The sequence below is a fragment of the Catharus ustulatus genome, chromosome 6 (genome assembly GCF_009819885.2).
Source record: "Catharus ustulatus isolate bCatUst1 chromosome 6, bCatUst1.pri.v2, whole genome shotgun sequence".
NCBI classification, from domain to species: Eukaryota; Metazoa; Chordata; class Aves; order Passeriformes; family Turdidae; genus Catharus; species Catharus ustulatus.
Window position 1 is genome coordinate 16,973,759 of NC_046226.1, and position 18,617 is coordinate 16,992,375.

At 38.7% G+C, this 18,617-nt stretch overlaps 1 protein-coding gene across 1 annotated transcript in view; it reads left to right on the plus strand.

Annotated features, from left to right (window-relative positions):
- Window positions 1-1,162: 1,162 nt before the first annotated feature.
- Window positions 1,163-18,617, plus strand: part of PPP4R3A (protein phosphatase 4 regulatory subunit 3A) — a 40,054-nt gene continuing 22,599 nt past the window's right edge. Inside the window, exons 1-3 of the mRNA XM_033062868.2 lie at window positions 1,163-2,302; window positions 7,609-7,664; window positions 17,612-17,710. Coding sequence (XP_032918759.1) covers window positions 2,161-2,302; window positions 7,609-7,664; window positions 17,612-17,710 — 297 coding nt within the window. The 5' untranslated portion in view covers window positions 1,163-2,160. The remainder of the gene's footprint in view (window positions 2,303-7,608; window positions 7,665-17,611; window positions 17,711-18,617) is intronic.

Genomic DNA, 18,617 nt, shown 5'->3' on the forward strand with positions numbered 1-18,617 from the left:
GCTGCCCAGGCCACCAAGTGAAGGCAATGAGCATCTTTCTGTGCACGAGCATCTTTCTGAGCACAAACATCTTTCTGTGCACGAGCATCTTTCTGAGCACAAGCTGTGAGGTGCTCCCCTTCAGCCAGGTCCATGATCCACAGTTCCCAATCTCTCCAAACCTGTTGCTGCTTTAGCCAAGAGCACCATAGTGAGAACACTTTCAGCTATGCCATGGGCACCCAAACAACACTCTCCAAGGCTCTTGTATTCTTAACCAGCCCTTGGGCATCAGAGAAAAGGCCAAATGGCCTTGTCTGGGCACATCAGGAATCACAGACTATTCTGTTTGGAAGGGACCCATCAGGATCATCGAATCCAACTTCTGGCCCTGCACAGGACACCCCAAGAATCACAGAATGTGCCTGAGAGCATTGTCCAAACACCTCTTGAACTCTGCCAGGCTGGTGCTGTAATCCTGGGGAGCTTGTTCAGGAAACTGCGTATCAATCCTGCAACCAAACACTGTGCTTCTCAAGGGGCAAACAAAGATGGACGAAGGAAAACAGGGCTTTTCTAGGGACTTCCTTGTGATACATAATTAATTCTGATGAAAGCTACAAATCAGTGGTTTTGGCTCAAACCACCCTCAACGCAACTCGCTTTGATAAATGAGTATGAGGGGGCTTGTTCAAAAGCATGAAATAATAGAGTGAGCTCCCATTTACACTGCATATCTAGAATGTATTGTGAAATCGACTCTGTTCTGCAGTGGTGCCGCTGGGTCCCATACGCACCAGTGTTTTCACATATTTTAGGGAAATCTGTCAAACTCATGCTCAGATGTTGGCAGCAGTGGCAGAAGCACAGCCTCGACAGTTTCTGTTTTATTGCAATTCTTTGATCCCATCTATGACTGCAGAGATCCAGCAGACGTTCAACCAAAAGCTGTTTAACTTTGGGATCACTCGGCAAGGTGTGACAGGAGGGGAAAAAAAAAAAATAAAGAGAAGAAAACCACAAAGCCGGGGTCCGCCAGCGCCTGCCCCAGGCCGGCGGGAACGGCGCGGCCGCGGCTGCACGCGCGTCCCCCGCGTGGAGCCGCTGGCCCTTTAAATGCCGGCGGGCCGCCCGTGCCGCCCCTGGCTGGGAGACCCCGCGCCTCCAGTGAGAGGTGAAACCAAGATGGCGGCCGCGCAGTGACTGAGGCGGAGCCGGGGCCGGAGGGAGCTGGGCCGCACCAGCCGCTGCCGATCGCCCCCTCCCTCCGCCGGGCACGTAGTTTCTCTGCTAGCCGGGTCGTCGAACGCCTGGAAGCGCAGCCACGTTGGAAGGCGCGCTGGGGAGCCGGGACTGAGCCGCCGCAGCACCAGGAGGAGGAGGAGGAGGAGGAAGAAGAACATGGCGGCGGAGTCAGGCTGGGAGTGAAGCGTCCGCCTGCGACCGGAGCCCATGGGGAAGACGGAGCGCTGAGCCCGGCTGGCCATTCACCCCGTCCCGGGGACGGGCAGTGTCCGCAGGCCCCGGGCAGCCCGGGCGGGAAGGAGGGCGGCTTCTGGGGGCCCCGCGCTGACGGACGGCGAGCGAGGGGCTTCGGGCCTGGGCAGCTGCTGCACAATAGAGCCGGGCTACAGGCCGGGGCGAGCAGCCCCTCTCCCGCCTGCCTCCCTTCCTCTGGTTCCCTCTGGCCTCACCAGCCTCCCCCCGTTTTCCTCGGCAGAGCTCCGGCTTCCAGGAACGCCTGCTCCTGTCACGCTGGGCCGGCTGCAGTCCGCCGCTGCTTCCTCTACCGTGGATCCCTTCTCCTCCGGGATCCCTTCTTCACCGCCTCTCCTGCCTGCCCTTCGCCCTGCAAAGAGCCTCTCTCCTCTGCGGCTCTCCCTGCCTAGGCTTACTCGCCTTTTGTGCAGCGTCTGACTGTACCTGAAGGAGCAACTCCCTTTTTTCACATCTTCATCTCTCGTTTCCCCCTCTTCCCCAATAATCCTCTGTTACCCTCGATAATGAGGATCCCGTTGGGGCACTGAAGAGGAGTAAGAAGAGCTTGCTTGGCGTGCCCGTGTGGGGCTGCTCCCTTCTTTGCCGCTCCCCTCCCCTGAGGGGGGCCTGGCCCCCGACCAGCCTTCTGCTCCCCCAGCGATTGCGAGCCAGAGCGGTGGCAGTGGTGTGGCAGGCGGCAGGATGACGGACACCCGGCGGAGGGTGAAGGTGTACACGCTAAATGAGGACCGCCAGTGGGATGATCGAGGCACAGGGCATGTGTCCTCTTGCTACGTGGAGAGGCTCAAGGGCATGTCCCTGCTAGTCAGGGCAGAGAGTGATGGTAAGTGTGTACGGCTGAAGGTGCAGTCTTTCCTCGTCCTACCCAGGAAAAGAACTGCGTGTAGCTTTGTTTCTGTAGCCTTAATGTTTTGCTGCGTAATTCAAATCGTATTCCTAAAAACAAGTAAGCACTGACCGGGGTTCATTCGTGCTAGACCGAGTGAAAGAAACAGAAGATTTCTATCAAGTGCAAGCATAGAAGGCGCTTACTGAATACACAGTGTTGCATGCAAAATGCGTTTGGGTCTTGTTGTAAATCTTGTATGGGTTTGGATGTCTACTGGTCTTGTTTCAGAACTGATCACTGGATATTTCTGGAAGCGATCCCCTCATGGAAGTTGTTCAAAACTTAGATTTTGTTTTTTAGCATTTGTTTTTAGAAGATCGTTGGACGGCTAGCACCCTTCTGTTTCCACCTGCCCTTTTCTTTGGTAGCTTTTAGAATTATGTAAGACATTCTAACAGCTATCAACGGTTTTCAGAGTACAGTTATTATAGCAGAGACAATACAATGGACAGAGCAGCATTTTCAGAGATGCCTCTTTTTTTTTTTTTTATTAGTTCTTCAGTAGTTCTTGGTCTTCCTGAAAATAAATGATGGATCATCAACTTCTTTCATGTTTTCTGGCAACATATGTCAGTAGTATATGTTAAGTAGTAATATCTAGCCCTGTAGCTACATGTTTGGCCTAGTCTTGGCTGTTGGTTAAGTGAGTTCATGACTGCTGTGATCAGAGATTTTCAAATGTGTACTTCACCCTATCAAGCTTGTACCATTTTCCTTTTAAAGACTGTTAGTGCATGACTTACAACTTCATTAGATGTATAGCTACTGTATTTAGTGACTTGTAGATCTGGTTGTACCGTATGACTGTCAACAGACCTTGTAATTCTATTTATTAAGCTTTTTTATTGTAGGAAGTAGGATGAGAAGCAACTTGAGAATCCTTACTTTTTGAGAAAGTTCTGATAAACTGTACGGTATGTAATCTCTACAGCAAAGATCATAAACTGATATGGAGGAATCAGTCATCTAAGCAGGATTTGGTAATTAAGCTCCTGATAAGCCCCCAGAGAGATCTTGTAGTTTCTTAATTGTACTTTAAAAGGTTAAACTGACACCTGATTTTTATTTATTTTAGAGTGAGGAAGATGCATCTAAACCTTGAGCAGCTTTATAGTGCAAGAGAAAACATTCAAAATGGAAACAGATTTAGAATTTCAACAGGAGGAGGGAATTTTAAAAATTATCACTAAATTTTTAGGCTAATTGTTCCAGTATATTTTGTCATAGATACTGTCCTGGATGCCTACATGGCTGTTGGGGTCATGTTTAAAAACTGTTGTCTCCTTTACATTAAAAAACTATACATTTAAACATGCAACTTTCTGTTTCATGTTTAAAATTTGGGGTTTTTAAAAAACATTTGAACTAAAATCCTTTTATTAACTTTCAGTGGGATATGTATGTTTCAGACTGATTAGAACCTGAGCTGGACTGTTGTTGTCACCTCACATAAATGAACATCTGTAAGAAGGAAGATACAAATTAGTATAAAAACTAAAATTAAGTCATTGCTTTAGGTTGCATAGCAAAGATAATCTAATCAAAGCAAAACTGTCTCAAACTTATTAATTGTACCTAATACACAGATGTTTAATTGATAGTATTTACACTTTAGACCTCTCTCAAACTGCATACTTTGTACTTCAAAGTATTGAATAATGCGCAGAGTTAAAGTTCTTAATATAGTAGGTAGTATCAGTCCTGGTTAAATGTGCACTCTATTAATAGGCTAGTTTTTCTGACTTGCTTGTGTAAACACCTCATAAAATTTTATTTATATTTTGTTTACTCCCACTGTCTATTGTTTGTGGCCTAATTTTGAAGGCAAATAGTAGTTTTTACAAGTAAGCAAAGGATTTTGAGAAAGGTAATGCCATACCTGTGTTTTATATATTGTGCAATTTGTTTCCTTGCATGCTTTTTTAACTAAATGAAATAGTTGACTGTGATTTTTAACTTTTACCCAGTTAACAGAGGCATACAAGTATTAGGAACCTACCTGCACACCATTTGCTTCCATGTTTCTGTTGCATTCTTGTATTGTCCTTCTTTGCTAGCTCCTCCTCTTTCCACAATGAAACTTCTTCCTTCCTGCATTTCTAAACCAGCTTTTCCTAGCCCTTGAGCTGAGATTCATCCTGTGCACACTGGCATATTCTTACTTACTCCAGGAAGCTGACAGAAAGCCTCAGGATCTGCCTGAAGGTGAAGGCTCCATTTCCTGAGTAGGGGAGGTCGTGGGATGTGAGCAGTAGTTCCTTATGTGTGTGGGAAATTCCCACTCCTGTTAAACGGCCAGTTTGGCTGTGCACAAATCAACAGCAGAATTACCAATGGTTTCTTTGGCTAACCATGTGGGCTGGCACATGGTTCAGTCTTTGCATTTTGCAGCTGTGACTTGGTATAGTAGGCTGCTTTACAAGTGATTAGATTTTATAGTACAGTCAGGGTGTTCAGATAAGGGAAGTGCAATCAGTATGCCACGTCCAATGTAAGCTGTCATTTGGAATTGGAGAAATAAGAACTGAGTAAAAGGGGTTTTTATCCATAGAAGTGTTTTTTAACTTGTGCTGGTGTTTACCACCATCATAAAAGAAAATAATTTAGAGTAGATGAGTGAGTTGTGTTGCTAGCTGCGTGTCTAGTGTTGCCAGGCACTAAACTATTAAAGAGTCATTGCAGACAATTTGGATTAATCAGAACAGAAATACCATAAACTGCTTTCATATCAGGTATATTATGCTTTGAAGCATGAAATTGTAATTTTTTTACACTTTAATAGCTATTCACTTTTTATTTAAAACTCTGAAAAGTTTCTCTGTGTGATTCCTAGTTGTAATGTATTCTACTTGAATTGCAGCTGAGAAAGAGTGAAATATTTTCTTACGAATTATCACCTACCATGTGAGTTTCTGTGTGCAATCAGAACCCTTTGATTTCTTACCAATTTCTGACATGGTAGTTCAGGCTACTTTGGCCTACCATGTTCTTAAAATGTCTTTGTGCTTTTTGGGGTTTCTGTGTGGTTTCAGATCACCTTTTTGTTCTGAGCCCAGATGACTGAAGTGACCTCTAAAGTGAACGTCTCTGTTCAAGTAATTTGTGTTAATTTGAAAGCTTAAACCTTTAATTAAAACTTACTGGTCCTGTATCTAAACTTTTGACAAGTGTAAATTAACCCTTCCATTGCAGGCTGTATTTGTGGGCTTTCTTTTAGGAACTCTCGTAATTTTCATTCAGTTGAAGTTTGCTGTTTCTGAAGTCTGTATGGGCACCGGGCAAGCTGCAGGGCAAGCACCTATCCTTGCTGTTTGTGTAGTGCTGGTATCAATAAACCTGTACAACTTGCAGACTTAGAAAAACTTGGCTCTAGGTTTACTTTTTTCAAACTCAAGGGACTGAATTTATTGGCCTGTTTTTAGGCAAGCAATACAGTATTTATCTTAGATCAAAATGAAAAAAAAGCATAGGAGAAGATGACTTGGGGCTTTTTTGTTTCTTTTCTCCTAGTCTCTCCTTAATATTTGGGTTTGACCCTCCAGAAGTGTCTTAGACTCAGGAATATTCTCTTGGAATTGTAGAACACTTTCTTGGGTCTCAGTTTGAGCTGTTTCTTGAGTTTCTGAGGTTTGGTTTCTGTGATTCGGTTGCAGCAGAACTGATTGCAGAACTTAGATCTCTCTGCACATCTTGCAAGAAACAGCTCTTGAATTGAAACTTTCATTTAAGTGTAAACATGTTTATACTGGTGAGGGGTAATGAGCAGCACTTTTTTTTTCTGCTTTTGAGGAAGACTCCATGTAACAGTTTGATGTGAGAGGAGCAGTGTTCCGGATTAACTGGTCTCTTCCATATTTGTAAATAAAGCTGCAAATTTGCTGTTTAAGACTGTTGAATTGGGATATTTGATGTCTCTGTAAATGAAAAGAGCATCGAATATCTAGCTGTGTGTAATCTCTTTTGGGCAAGTCTTTCCTTATACACACATTCATTCTGCAGCACAGAGTGATGATTTCTACTAACAAAACCCCCAGCTGTGCTGTACTGCATTACAGTGGCAGGTAACAGAATTCTGCAAGTCAGTTTTCTTTTTTTATAGGTAGTTTCAGATATTTTTTGACTCCAGTATTTTGCAGTTACCTTTACAAATTCATTCAAGGCTGTAATTTAAAAAATAACAAGATCTGCAAAATTTTGGAGCATTAACTAAAAACATAGCTTGCATGAAGGTGAGTTTTCAGATCTTACCTAACTTTGAATAGAGTCATTAGGTCAATGAAGATGACATTTTGTTGGTGTATTTTTATGAAGATAGACTGGACTGGATAATCTTAACATCTTCTAGGATGGTGCCAATGGAAAAATACCTACATGGAAAGTAATGCTTATGACAGAAGCATCTCAAACAAGTGATAATGACTGAGTGAAAGTTTATTTGTGATGTTATATTTCTATAACCTTTTTCTAAAGAGTATATCTGTGTTTCAGATGTCTCTTACTGCTGCCTGGTTTCCACATGCAAGTAACAAAGACTTACCATTGCCTCATAAAAGGAGGAGGCCTGATACTGTGAAATTTGCTGTATTAAATAAATTCACTGAACTAACTAGTAGATTAGTCACTGATCTTTGACTTGTTGAGCCCTTTCTGGGGAACTTATTGCACAAATGGAACATTGCGTTCTCCAGAAGAATGGATTTGGGGCAGTTATTAGTTACAGAGCATAATTTAGTTTCAGTGTGTTTCTATCCCCAGGTCAATATTTTTCTAGTTATTGTCCAAAATGGTGAGGAATAAGTTGAATCATGTGGTAGTGAGAAGCAATTCAAACCTTAAAAAGCTTGATTTGTCTTTCTTGCAAGCATCAGGTTTAGTAGAGAAGAAGAAATGCTCTTTTTTCATAAGTCTTGCAAAGAAGTCATCCTCTATTGTCTGCTTCTAGCTTAGAAGATGAAGTGTCTGCGTTCAATTGTTTTCAATTTTTAAAAATAGTATTTTGTCAAACATGGCATTCAGGTTATGTCTGATATTCTTCTAATGTTGGGATTTACATGTCTGTAGGTCTGTGTTCATCCATTAAAATATGATGTTGAAATTATTGATTATTTTTGATTCTTAGAAGATTCTAGTCCACACTTTCTGATATTAAGTATTATTGCTTAAGGAAAGAGTAATCATAAAATTCATGTGGAGATTAAAATTTTAGTGCACATATAATTAAGTGGAACTTTTTTTTCTAGGCTCTCTTCTTTTGGAGTCCAAAATTAATCCGAACACTGCGTACCAGAAGCAACAGGTAAACATACTTTTCCTCACATTTAAAGGCAGTCTTTAACGGTATACAACCAGCAGTGTAGCAATATAGTAATTTTTTTGCCTCTGTTGCAAATTATATTCTTGTGCCAAAAATAGGTGAAGTAGTTTGCGCCATTTTTGTGTATTACGTGATGATATGTTATTTCTCTGCATTTTTGGTGAAGTAACACGGATAAATCTGTTTTGCGCCAGAAATTGCTTTGGAAGAGACAGTCAAACATAGTTGGGAAGATCACAATGTAGCTGAGGTTCCTGAGGATTATATTATCTGAAACTTAGTATCATCTGGCTTTTTTCTTCTTTATGTTTCAGATGCTATAACTTTAAATGTTGTTTTTTTTGTTTTTTTAATTCAAGGAAAGACTAGAAAGCTTTAAAGCTATTTACATGTTAATCTCTGTTTGTCTTTTACTTGGAAGGTGGGTATAGGTTACTACTGCTCCAAAGCATTCTGTATGCATAAAAGCAGCTTCTCAGCTTTACTTTGCACATTGCTTCAATTATTTAAGTCATACACTGTGAGCCCCTACAGACTGCTTCTGAGATGGGTCACAAGTGAACTGTGTACGTTTTGTACTTTATTTGCTGTGCTTGTTTCGTGGATGCTGGGAATTGCCTTTACAGATTTAAAAATGTTGAACCAGATTGTATTTTGTTACCTGTTTGGTCGGCTCAGACATGTTAAAATCTTGTCAGGTGCAGTTAATGTATTGAAACATTCTTCAGTCTTTCAGCTTTAATACTTTGTTACAGGCATGGACATACTGTTGTTCTGTTCGCAGGCAATCCCAGTAGTTGTGTCACTCCAACTGTTTGTAGGATTGTATGAGTAGGGAGAGCCAGTATGGGCTAAAAATGCCCTTCCTTGAAATATTTGACCTGTATTGTATATTCATAATGCACTGTATAAGCTGCCCATATTGAACAACTGATAAGGGCAGTGTGAGTCTGGAGAATCAATTCCAGGGAGTGAGGACAAGGCCAGAAAAAGTGCTAAGCAGACTAAGTTTTAGCTGTAATCCTGACTAGCTTGAGGTCATGGTTTTATGATACTGTAACTTGAGCTTTAAAACTCCTGAAGTTACACTGAATATTTCACAGCTCTATGGCATAAAGTGCTGATCTAGTGTAAACTGGTTTTGTTGGCTTAAATCAGTTAAAAACTCACTGAGGGCTGAGTTTTGTATTAATAGGCTTTATGCCACATCAGTCATGGAACCTACTTCAAGTAGGCATAAAATTGCAAGATTGGTGCCAACCACCACACATGCTGGTCAGTGTAACATCACTTCCTGCTCCAGGTCAGACATATATTGTAATCTAGTGCTGCCTAAATCATACTGACAATTGTGAAATCATGGTTAGAGAGGTAAAAATAATTAACATTAATCTGTCCCATTAGAACAGCACTGTACATTCTCTGTGCTGGAGAAGGAAAAGTGCTATTCTTAAAGCTTTCTAATGCTGTGTAGGCAGAAATTTATATTTGCAGGTAGGTTGTTAATATTATTTAAGCAAACCAGTTTCTGATACAGATTGAATATGAGGCTCCACTCTGACCCTTATAAATACCAAATATTTTTGGTGTATATATTAAACCTGTTCTGTAGCCTATTTTCTTTCATGTGAGGCCTACTTATCCTTTCCCTTAGTAAAAGGCAAATTCAGAGTTTAAACCTGATTCCATATGAGCTAAGCTTGGAACTTAGCAGCTGAAAGAAAGAGTAGGTTTTTTTTCCAGCTCTGCTCCTAGAATTTTGAATGGCTTAAACTTACTAAATCACAAGAAAATTAACTTGGTACTTTAAATCCTTCTTCAGAAACTGGTAACTCTCTATGCTGGCAGAACTTTCAAACCACCTTACACAAGATTCATTTGTGGAACTGAGATGGAAGAGTGAGAGATCTTTCTTTTTGACTGCAGAAGGCTACTTAGGGTCACCTCACTACTTGTGAAATTGCAACCCGAGATAGAAGATTTGCTCTTGAGCTTGCCTGCTGATGTTAGTGCACTTAGAAAATTTCAAGGAAAATCTTCCAGAAATCTAAGACTTGAAACTTCAAAGTAGCTGTGTAGTGTTATGATCTTTTATTTCAGAATTTTGTTGTGCGGGTGAACCTCCATGCTATTTTAAGGAGTACATAGCAACACAGCATGCAGCCTGTGGGCACTGTTAACATCTTGTGGAATAAATGGATGAGTTCTGACTTTTGTCTTGGCTGACATGAGGCTTGTGAGAAGCAGCAGTCTTATATTGGACCAACTGAGACAATCTGTGGTTGGAAGCAAGGAGAGATATTGTGTACTGAGCTCTTGGTGAACCTTGCTATGCCAGTTGCTTTGGATCCTTCAACAAAAGAAGGCTTTGTGGTAAGCAGTGAAGTTCTTCCACTGGTGAAAGGACCTTCTACCTATGCTGATTAGTGCTAGTGTGAAGTAGATGGTCTCGTTAGTTATTGATACCACAAATTATGCAATCTCATGGTTTACATATGTGTGTTTTAATAACTGCATAGCTTAGATAATTATTTATCAAAATACTAGTGTGAAGACCTGAGGACAAGTTTGCCTTGCTGCTTCTGTTCCCTTGGAAACTAAAGCCAACAAAACCAACCAAACCACCACCAAAAAAACATCAAAACAACAACAACAACAAAAAAAAACCAAACAAACAAAAAAAAAACCCCAAAACCAAAAAAAAACCAACAAAAAAATGCCAACAAAAACTGCACCTTTGAAGCTGAGCTTGTAGGATGATTTTGTCCCAGTTTTCTCCTTTATATTTCTTCAGTGTTGAAAGCAGTGATGGCCTTTTGTGGTGGTAAATACAACTTTGTGCCTTTGGAGAGAAAGATTACTTGGGGAGATCTTGAGTCCTGCTCAGGGACTCATTTTTCATACATCAACCTGAGGTATTTCCGTTTGCACAGTCTAGTTCCCCAACTTACCTGCCATCTGGAGGTTTGAAATAATTCATAAAAGCATGAAATTCATTGACAATCTTTTGTCTACCTTTTCAGTAGTCAAATAAATTAGTCTGTGTCAAAGAAGAGCCATTTTCTGCCATGTTCAAAAAGAAAGATTCTGCAACACAGAATTGCTACCAGTGGAAGTTCATTGATGCTCTGAACCATGCACTTCCTGGCAAACTCATCACTATTTATACTAGAACTAGAAGAAAGGAAGCCATATGAGGGGAAAAAAGCTAGAAAGGAAACAACTTGAGAAATATTCTCAAGTCCTGTGGCTCAAAAAAAGGACTTAATATTTCTTACATTAAAGTACTATTTGTAGGCAGAAACTTCTTCAGTAGAAGCAAAATTTGCGCAATACAGTCGCATGAGCACCTGATTTGTATTCGTGTTTACAGCTCTGTGCTAAGTTTTGTTGGTGTTTTGATTTTAAAATGTTACAATAGTGGTCCTATAACTTTGCCGTGGAATATTACTGAATGTAATTACTGGGTAAATAGTAACATTCTCCTTAAAAGCAAATTTTGTTTAGTAAGTGGAATTTAATTATACAAAGCATCGCTGTGTCACATGTGGAATACTTCATTTTTCTCTTCTGTTGTTCGTTGTTTTCTTAATATTCTAGTAAAGGTAGAAGATATTTTAATTGTGGATTGTGTTTAAGGCATTGAAATTTCAGAATGTTAATGACAAAGATGCTGTACTTAAACAAGTGATCCTTATTCAGAAAATGAATAATTCCAGTAGTGTATTAGGACAACACCTCTTCCTATTCAGACCTAAATGATTAAAAAACCCTCTATACACATAGCATTTATCTAGGGAGAAACCTGATATGGGTGTGGACTGGGGTATAGCTTTTCAGTATACTTCGGCAATGCTTTAAAAATAGAAGAGTAAAGACTTTTAACATCGGCTTTTTCAGATGCATCCATGTACATCCCGTAACACAGTGATGAAGTATGTGTTACCATCCCTTTCTGTGCCTGATACAAGGAAGACTTGAGTTATTTACAGCTTCCACCTTGCCTCTGCCCTGGAGGTGTCTTTGTTTTTGCAGTCTCTTTTTCAGTTCCTCACAAGAATAAAAAGCTCAAATTCATCCAAAGTACTATCTACTAACTATGTAACTTGAAGGTGGCCATCCTTGAGTAATGGAGAGCAGACTTCTTAATAAAAAAGTCAAGTTTTGAAAATAGCCAAAAGGGCACTGACCGAACGCTCAGAGAAAATGAACTTCATACCCTTGATGTCATGACAATCAAACCAGCAGTGAAACTATTTCAATAAAATTTGTGCACGTGGTAACTAAGATAGTAAGGAAGAGTGTTGCTTTCTGGGGTGAGGAAATAAAGAAGGGGAAGGGCAGGCTGCTCTTGGGTTTGGGGTGAGCCAGTTCATCTGTTTTAAATTAACGCACGTTTCTTTTCCTTCAAGTCTGTTTTCCTGTGTATTCTGATTTTTCTGCTGTTGCTGAGTGTCCTGTCCTGTTTTAGGGACAGACAAATTTGGGAGAAAACTTCCAAAGGGGCCCCTCTAGAGAGCAGATTCAACTGACCCTTCCCCCAACTGGTTCAGGAAAATATTTCCATGGAGAAAAGTGGAAACAATCTGTTTATTTAGCAAGCAAAGTATTCACAAGCATAAAAAATGAATAATATAAAACCTCTCACTGTTCTGAAAAGATGGCAAATTCAGTAAGTCCCTGTTGTGGGGTGTTGCTTGGCTCACTCAGTCTCTTATGAGTCCCTTTTGCACTGGAAAATGCCCCGTTCTGTGCCCTGGTGGGCCACAGGTGTGAGCTCCTGGTGTTTTTCTGGGTTTTCAGTCCAGAGCAGTTTGAACAGTTCCAAGAAAAAGAAAATCCACGGTCCAGGGAATTTTCTGCCTCAGCTAGCTAAAAACTAACTAAAAAACAAAGGAGAGCTCTCTCCCACCATCTGTGCTGCAGACAACACAGTCCGTGAGAAAAAAAACTGAAACTCTTATCTCTATGTTTTGAATACAGCTGCTTCAGACATTTTACCACTTATTCTTCTTCCCTCCCCTTCGCTCTCAGATCTTGTTTTAAGGGTGAAAACAGATTTCTGGGCTAATCAGACAAATGGGGATACAATTCAACATCATAAAGTCACCCCAGGACACTGAATAGGGCCAGTAAGTCCAAGTTTCTGCTGCAGAACTAATGAACTGTTTTTATTCCATGTGATTAATGAGAAGGCAGCTATGAAATCACTAACTGCAAAGTTGTCTATGTCTGTTCAGCTTTCACAGAAACTAGTAGAATACAATCTCAGTATGCCTTTGACCTGTTAATCAATTTTTTAAATAAATTGTTAATACATTTAGATAACTAGGTTCTAGGTGAAAAAGTGGATGAAACCAAATGCAGAATTGAAACTTTTTGTTACATTACTTGGGTCAGTTTTTTTAGCTTGAAGATTCTGCCACAACCTACCACACTGATTATATTTAACTTTAAAAGTCTGGACAGTGCAAGTAGTTTATTTCATAAAGAGAAACCTGAAATTATGAAGCTGTACTTTTGATTGTAAATATTTAGATTACAAGATGCTGAAAGGGGGGTTGGCATGCCCAGGGAAGTGTCTGTGACTGTAAACAATCTGAGGAATTAGATAAGGAACTAGCAATCAGGCAGTCTAAGAGAGGAAGAAACCTGTGTTGAACCTTGTGTGGGCCAGGAAAGTGTTACAAGCTTGAACCGTGTGAGTGTTAATCGTAAGAGATTCATTTGCTTTTTAAGGCTGAAAGCAAGAATTTATGACATACTTACCTAATTTAGGGCATCACTACTTCTTGAGTGTAGATTAAATCTCATAGAGCTGCCAAGAGAATGTTTTGGAGCTATGGAGAAGACTTGTCCCTGGACATGAACAGCAGTGAAGAGTCCATTGTCAAACAATAACAGTTGTGTTAATTTAATTGTAGCAGAATCAAATCCTGAATACTAGTTGCACTGAAATTCTTTATAATGAAATCCCCGAGCTTGCTTCGGAGATTTGTGTGAGTGCTGTCTTGTACAGCACTACTACTACTAATCAGCTTTCTAATAGTTAAATAAAACTGATTTAATGTCTAATGAAAGTTGACTTTCAGTGAGTGCTGTGGCAAGAAGTTTAGACTGATAGTATGTATCAAAAACTTTTTACTCTTGAGGTAAGTCAGAAACCTTTTGGCAATAGTTTCAAAAAAAATGAAAAGCCATAGGGTAGATACTAAACCTTATTCTTCTTCGGTGCAATTGCCATTGTTTCCTGGGTTAAATTCTTGCAGGTTAGCTTCTGAGGCATGAAGTCTCAAATGAAACTGTGGCACACAGTAATGCCTCTGGAAAGCCTCTAACTAAGCAGAATTTGCTTCATATGGGCTTGATGCAGCCCGCAGAGAGAGAGAAGCAGCACAGGAATCACTGATTGTATTGTGAATTTTTGCCTTAGGCTGTGCCCTTATAAGGACTAGAGTGTACAAAGTTAACCTCCACCCATAGAAATGATTGCTACCTCCTTATGGGAATGTTAAGTACCTAGGTCTCCTAAAACAAGGCCATACTCAGAAATTTTGATTAAATTTTAAAATTCTTCATTTTATGTGTGCAGTCATAATGAGAGTCATAACAGAAAACAAATTCATATAAATGGTCCTAAGGAGACAGCAAATTTTGTATGGACTAAGATAGTGATGACACATCCAACTGGCACTATTGTCAAAATATTTTTTTGTAAAGCAGCAAATGATTTTTCAATCTATGACTAAGATCATGAACTCTACATAAATAGCTCCTGATTATCATCCTATTAAAAAAGATCTTGCCAAGAACTGTGATGCATCTTGAAAATATGAGGAGTTAGAATTCTGAGGTTCTTGCAGAGAACCTCAGCATAAAATCTTTCAGTAATAAAGGTTTTATTTGTGACAGCACTGTGTAGCTGTGATTTAATAGTGCTGTTGCACATTTTAATTGTTTACAAAGAACTAGATAAGTGCAATTTTTAGATGTTTTAATTATTCCATTGAGTTCCTTGTGTGTAGATGCTAATATTTCATATGAAATGCAACAACAAAGGACATGTCTTTGATTCAGCTGAGCCAGAGCTGCTACTGTGAAGCAAATAAAATAGAAGATTTTGTGCTCATCAAGATGTGATGTGCAAGACTTATCTTCTTACCTCTCTAACCAATAGCCACTATTACTAAGCATATTTATCCTTACTCCCATTTTCTCTTTGAATGGACAGAGATTTCTTTCAATAAAATAAGCAGAAAGTAGACTGTTATTTATGTATTTGTCTATCTTTAACTCCATGTAGAATTTCCTTGTCATTTCTTCATACATGTATAAGACTTGTACTGTTCTTTTTGATGATTATAAGCTTTGTAGCATGAACAAAATGAAATTATAGTCACAACTGTCTGCATTTAACAGTGAATGTAGAGAAAACTGTATATTGTGCAGCAGAGTGGAGTGCTTTTTGTTTCATGTTCTCTTTTTTAAAGCCCTTTGAGTCAAGAAAGGTTGTACAAACAAATACAGTTACTAAAGATCCAGAGAGTAGTAATTGGTAGATTTCTGTTGAGGAACCATAATATACTGAACTCTTGTGTGATAAGACAACAGATACTAGTAATTTCAAATTTTAGTGTTGGCAATTGGAAATCACTTTTCTAATACTGATAAAACAAACTGGAAGATGGTTATACTGCTCAAGTGATTTCTTTAAGCAATTTTTTGTTTTGTTTTACCAAGAAGAAATAACTAAAAAAAAGTCAGACTGTAGGGGGTGTGAGTTTCCATATTTAGTAGCAGATGACCTTGTTAAAGGGAAAAATTGCCATACTATGGCCAAATACACTTCTCTGCATCTGTGACTGTAGTTTTCAAAAGCAAGTTTAACTTACTGTTTTCTCTTTCATTTTCTCTGCCTTCCTTTCTCTGTCTTGATCTATTGCTGGATTTTATTCAGAGACTTAGAACTTTTGTTTATTGAACTTAAGCAGTTAATGTGAGTACCACTGCCCTTACTAGTGTTCTTTTACTCGTTTCCCCATTTGCTAGTTGTGTTCTTTATCAAGGAGAAAATACATTTTGGTCTTATAGAAATGGCTTTCTTAGAAGTCTTACCACTTTCACCTGGATTGTAATGTAATTAGATGGGAATATTGCAATTTCTACTAGGGTCTAATTTGGTTTTAGGGTTGTTTAGGTTTTTTTAATTAAATAAGCACTACTCAGTGTGAAGCTAAGGAGAGAGTGGCCTTGAAAGAATAAACAGGAATACAGTTGGAGGGATAGTTGTATTAGAATTTGAACCTGATACCTACACTTAATATGTAGTAAGGTACATACTGTTTTTAAAAGATGATGAACTTTTTTTTGGGACATTCACTTTTTGGATTTTTGTAAACTGATTTTTTGCTCTGTTGGAGTCAGCAGTACCAGGTGCTGTCAATCTGTTATTACCAGAGAATTTGCTCCATTACCTGTCTTGTAGAGAATAAACTATTAATTATTATTTTTTTCTTCCTTTTGTATTTTGGAGGTGGTCTTCCTAAATCCCTTTCTTCTGTGTACCACCTCTTCCTCAACCCTTTGGAAAAGGAAAAGGTAAACTATTTGCCATTTACAAGGTAAAGCCATTAGTGCCTCTGAAGCAGTATAGCTGCTCTGGTAATGGCAAATTGATTATGTTGTATTGCTTGACAATCCCATTGGAGCTGGCTGATTGTGCTGTTTAGATTGTAGTTTAGTTTAAGGTGTTTTATAGTAAGTGCATATCAAAATCTAAATGTAAGCTTTCTTTTTGTTGTCAGTATTCATTTTAATATCACTCTAAGCCAAATCTTAATGAAGTAGAAATTCTGTATTTTATGTATAAGAAGAATTCTCATGTCTCTTGTCCTAGTGAGTGAATGCATGGTTTAGCACTGGGCTGAAATAATGCAGTTTCATGGGGCTGTGTGTATTTACTGTGCCTATATTTCAACTGTTACAGGAAGACAAAAGACTAACAATAAAACTTGATTCAATACATGTAAACAATGCTGATTTTATTTTTTTCTTTTATTAATTTAGTTTGATTTTAGTTATTCTAAGAGTTGTTTAGTAGATTCTCTGTAAACTACTTCATCAAATACCTTGTCAGTCTGTGACATTGCTGTTTACAGCATCAGCTTCCACTTTCATATATTGGTTTTGCATGCAATATGAGGGCTCTGATAAACTCTTGAACTATCCTAGTAAGTAGATGAGAGCTTCAGTGTCTGGGAGGTGAACATAGCTAAGCATGTGGTTTCAAGTAATTTCTAGAAGTCTAGGGCAAAACTTCCTTCCAGAATTGTAGTTTGGATAAGTAAAAACTGTGTGGTTCAGTGTAGTGGGTGCGTGCAGTCCCAGGCAGTGAACTGTGCTGTTTCTCTTCTTTAAAGTTTGTAGCTATCTTGGGACTAGCTTTTAAACAGCTGTTCTGTGCATTAGCTGAGTGTCTTCTGGGGCCTACAAAAATTAAAAAAGTATTTGATCCTACAGAAAAAGTACAGTTTTATGTGGTCCAACCGAAATATTAAAAAAAGCCCTAACATAAACCCCCACAAAACTGTTGCTTTTGTTATTGTATTTTATTAGAGAATGCATTGAGGTAGAAGTGCATTTTCTAGGTCAAACTTTCTGAGATTTACAATACTACAGTTACATAAAATAAGAATGAAAACTTTTGATATCTTTCTGGAACTTCTTTTTTCTGATTTATGCGGGAATGTTTTTAATCATATAAACATATAAAACATTTTATGAAGTGTGTTGGTTGTGTTTGTATTTTAATACTGTCCTGTCATAATTAGGTGTCAGGCTGGTTTTATTTTTAAATTTTACTCTTTAAAAACTTTAGGTAAATAAAATCTGAAATATGTTGCCTGAAAATACTCTTCCTCTCTTTAAAGGATACCTTGATTGTGTGGTCTGAAGCTGAAAATTATGATTTGGCACTTAGCTTTCAAGAAAAAGCAGGTTGTGATGAAATATGGGAAAAAATATGCCAGGTAAGTTTGATAAATGTAAGATTGAGACAATCTAATTCATCTAAATGTTTATGTTCAAAACTCATAGTCTATTCTGAATTTGAACAACAGTAGATAGAAAGTAAAAACTACCATTTTAGCCAAATTTTGTGCTTTTAAATTTGAAAACTTTCTCCTTCCTCTAGAAATTTAACACAAACCTAATCTAAGTTTTGGGTACTTTTTTAGAGCATTCTCAGGTCTTTCTACTCAATGTAACTTTTTAGCTCTATCCTTGCCCAAGGAAGTGTAGCTCAAAATGAGTTTTCAAAGAATTGCCCAATAATTAATGTCATAATTAACTTGTTTCATGGTAGCCATAAATGGAAAGATTACCTATGAAGTTTTATTGTAGAGAGAAGAATGTATGTGAGCTCTGAGTTTTATAATGTATTTCTTACAGAATATCCTACAGTATATACTTTTATGTATGTTGTATATAATAATGCTGTATTTTATTTACATTTCTCTTTCTACATTTTTAATTCTTCTGTTTCAGGTGAGGGGAATATTGAGTTTCTCTCAGAATTTTTTTCCATGTAAACGTTGCCAGGCTGTGAAAGGTTGATCTGATAGTGGGAGATAGCTCCATGCCTGTATCATCACCTTAAAGATAATGTTTTAATAAATCAAACAATGTACATGTAGCATGTATTTATTTTAACATCTGTTTTACCACTACAACCAGATCACTGAACCAGGTCACTGAATCAGTGTTGTTTATGAATAATATTTGTTCAGGTATTAACTATTGACCCAAATATATTCACTGATGTTTGTTCACTTTCTCAGTTCTTGTTTGGGTTTTTTCTTCCCTTCCAAGCATTACAACTTCTCTTAATTCTTTGCTGCATTATGTGGGATTTCTCTAAATTACTCTAAATCTTTC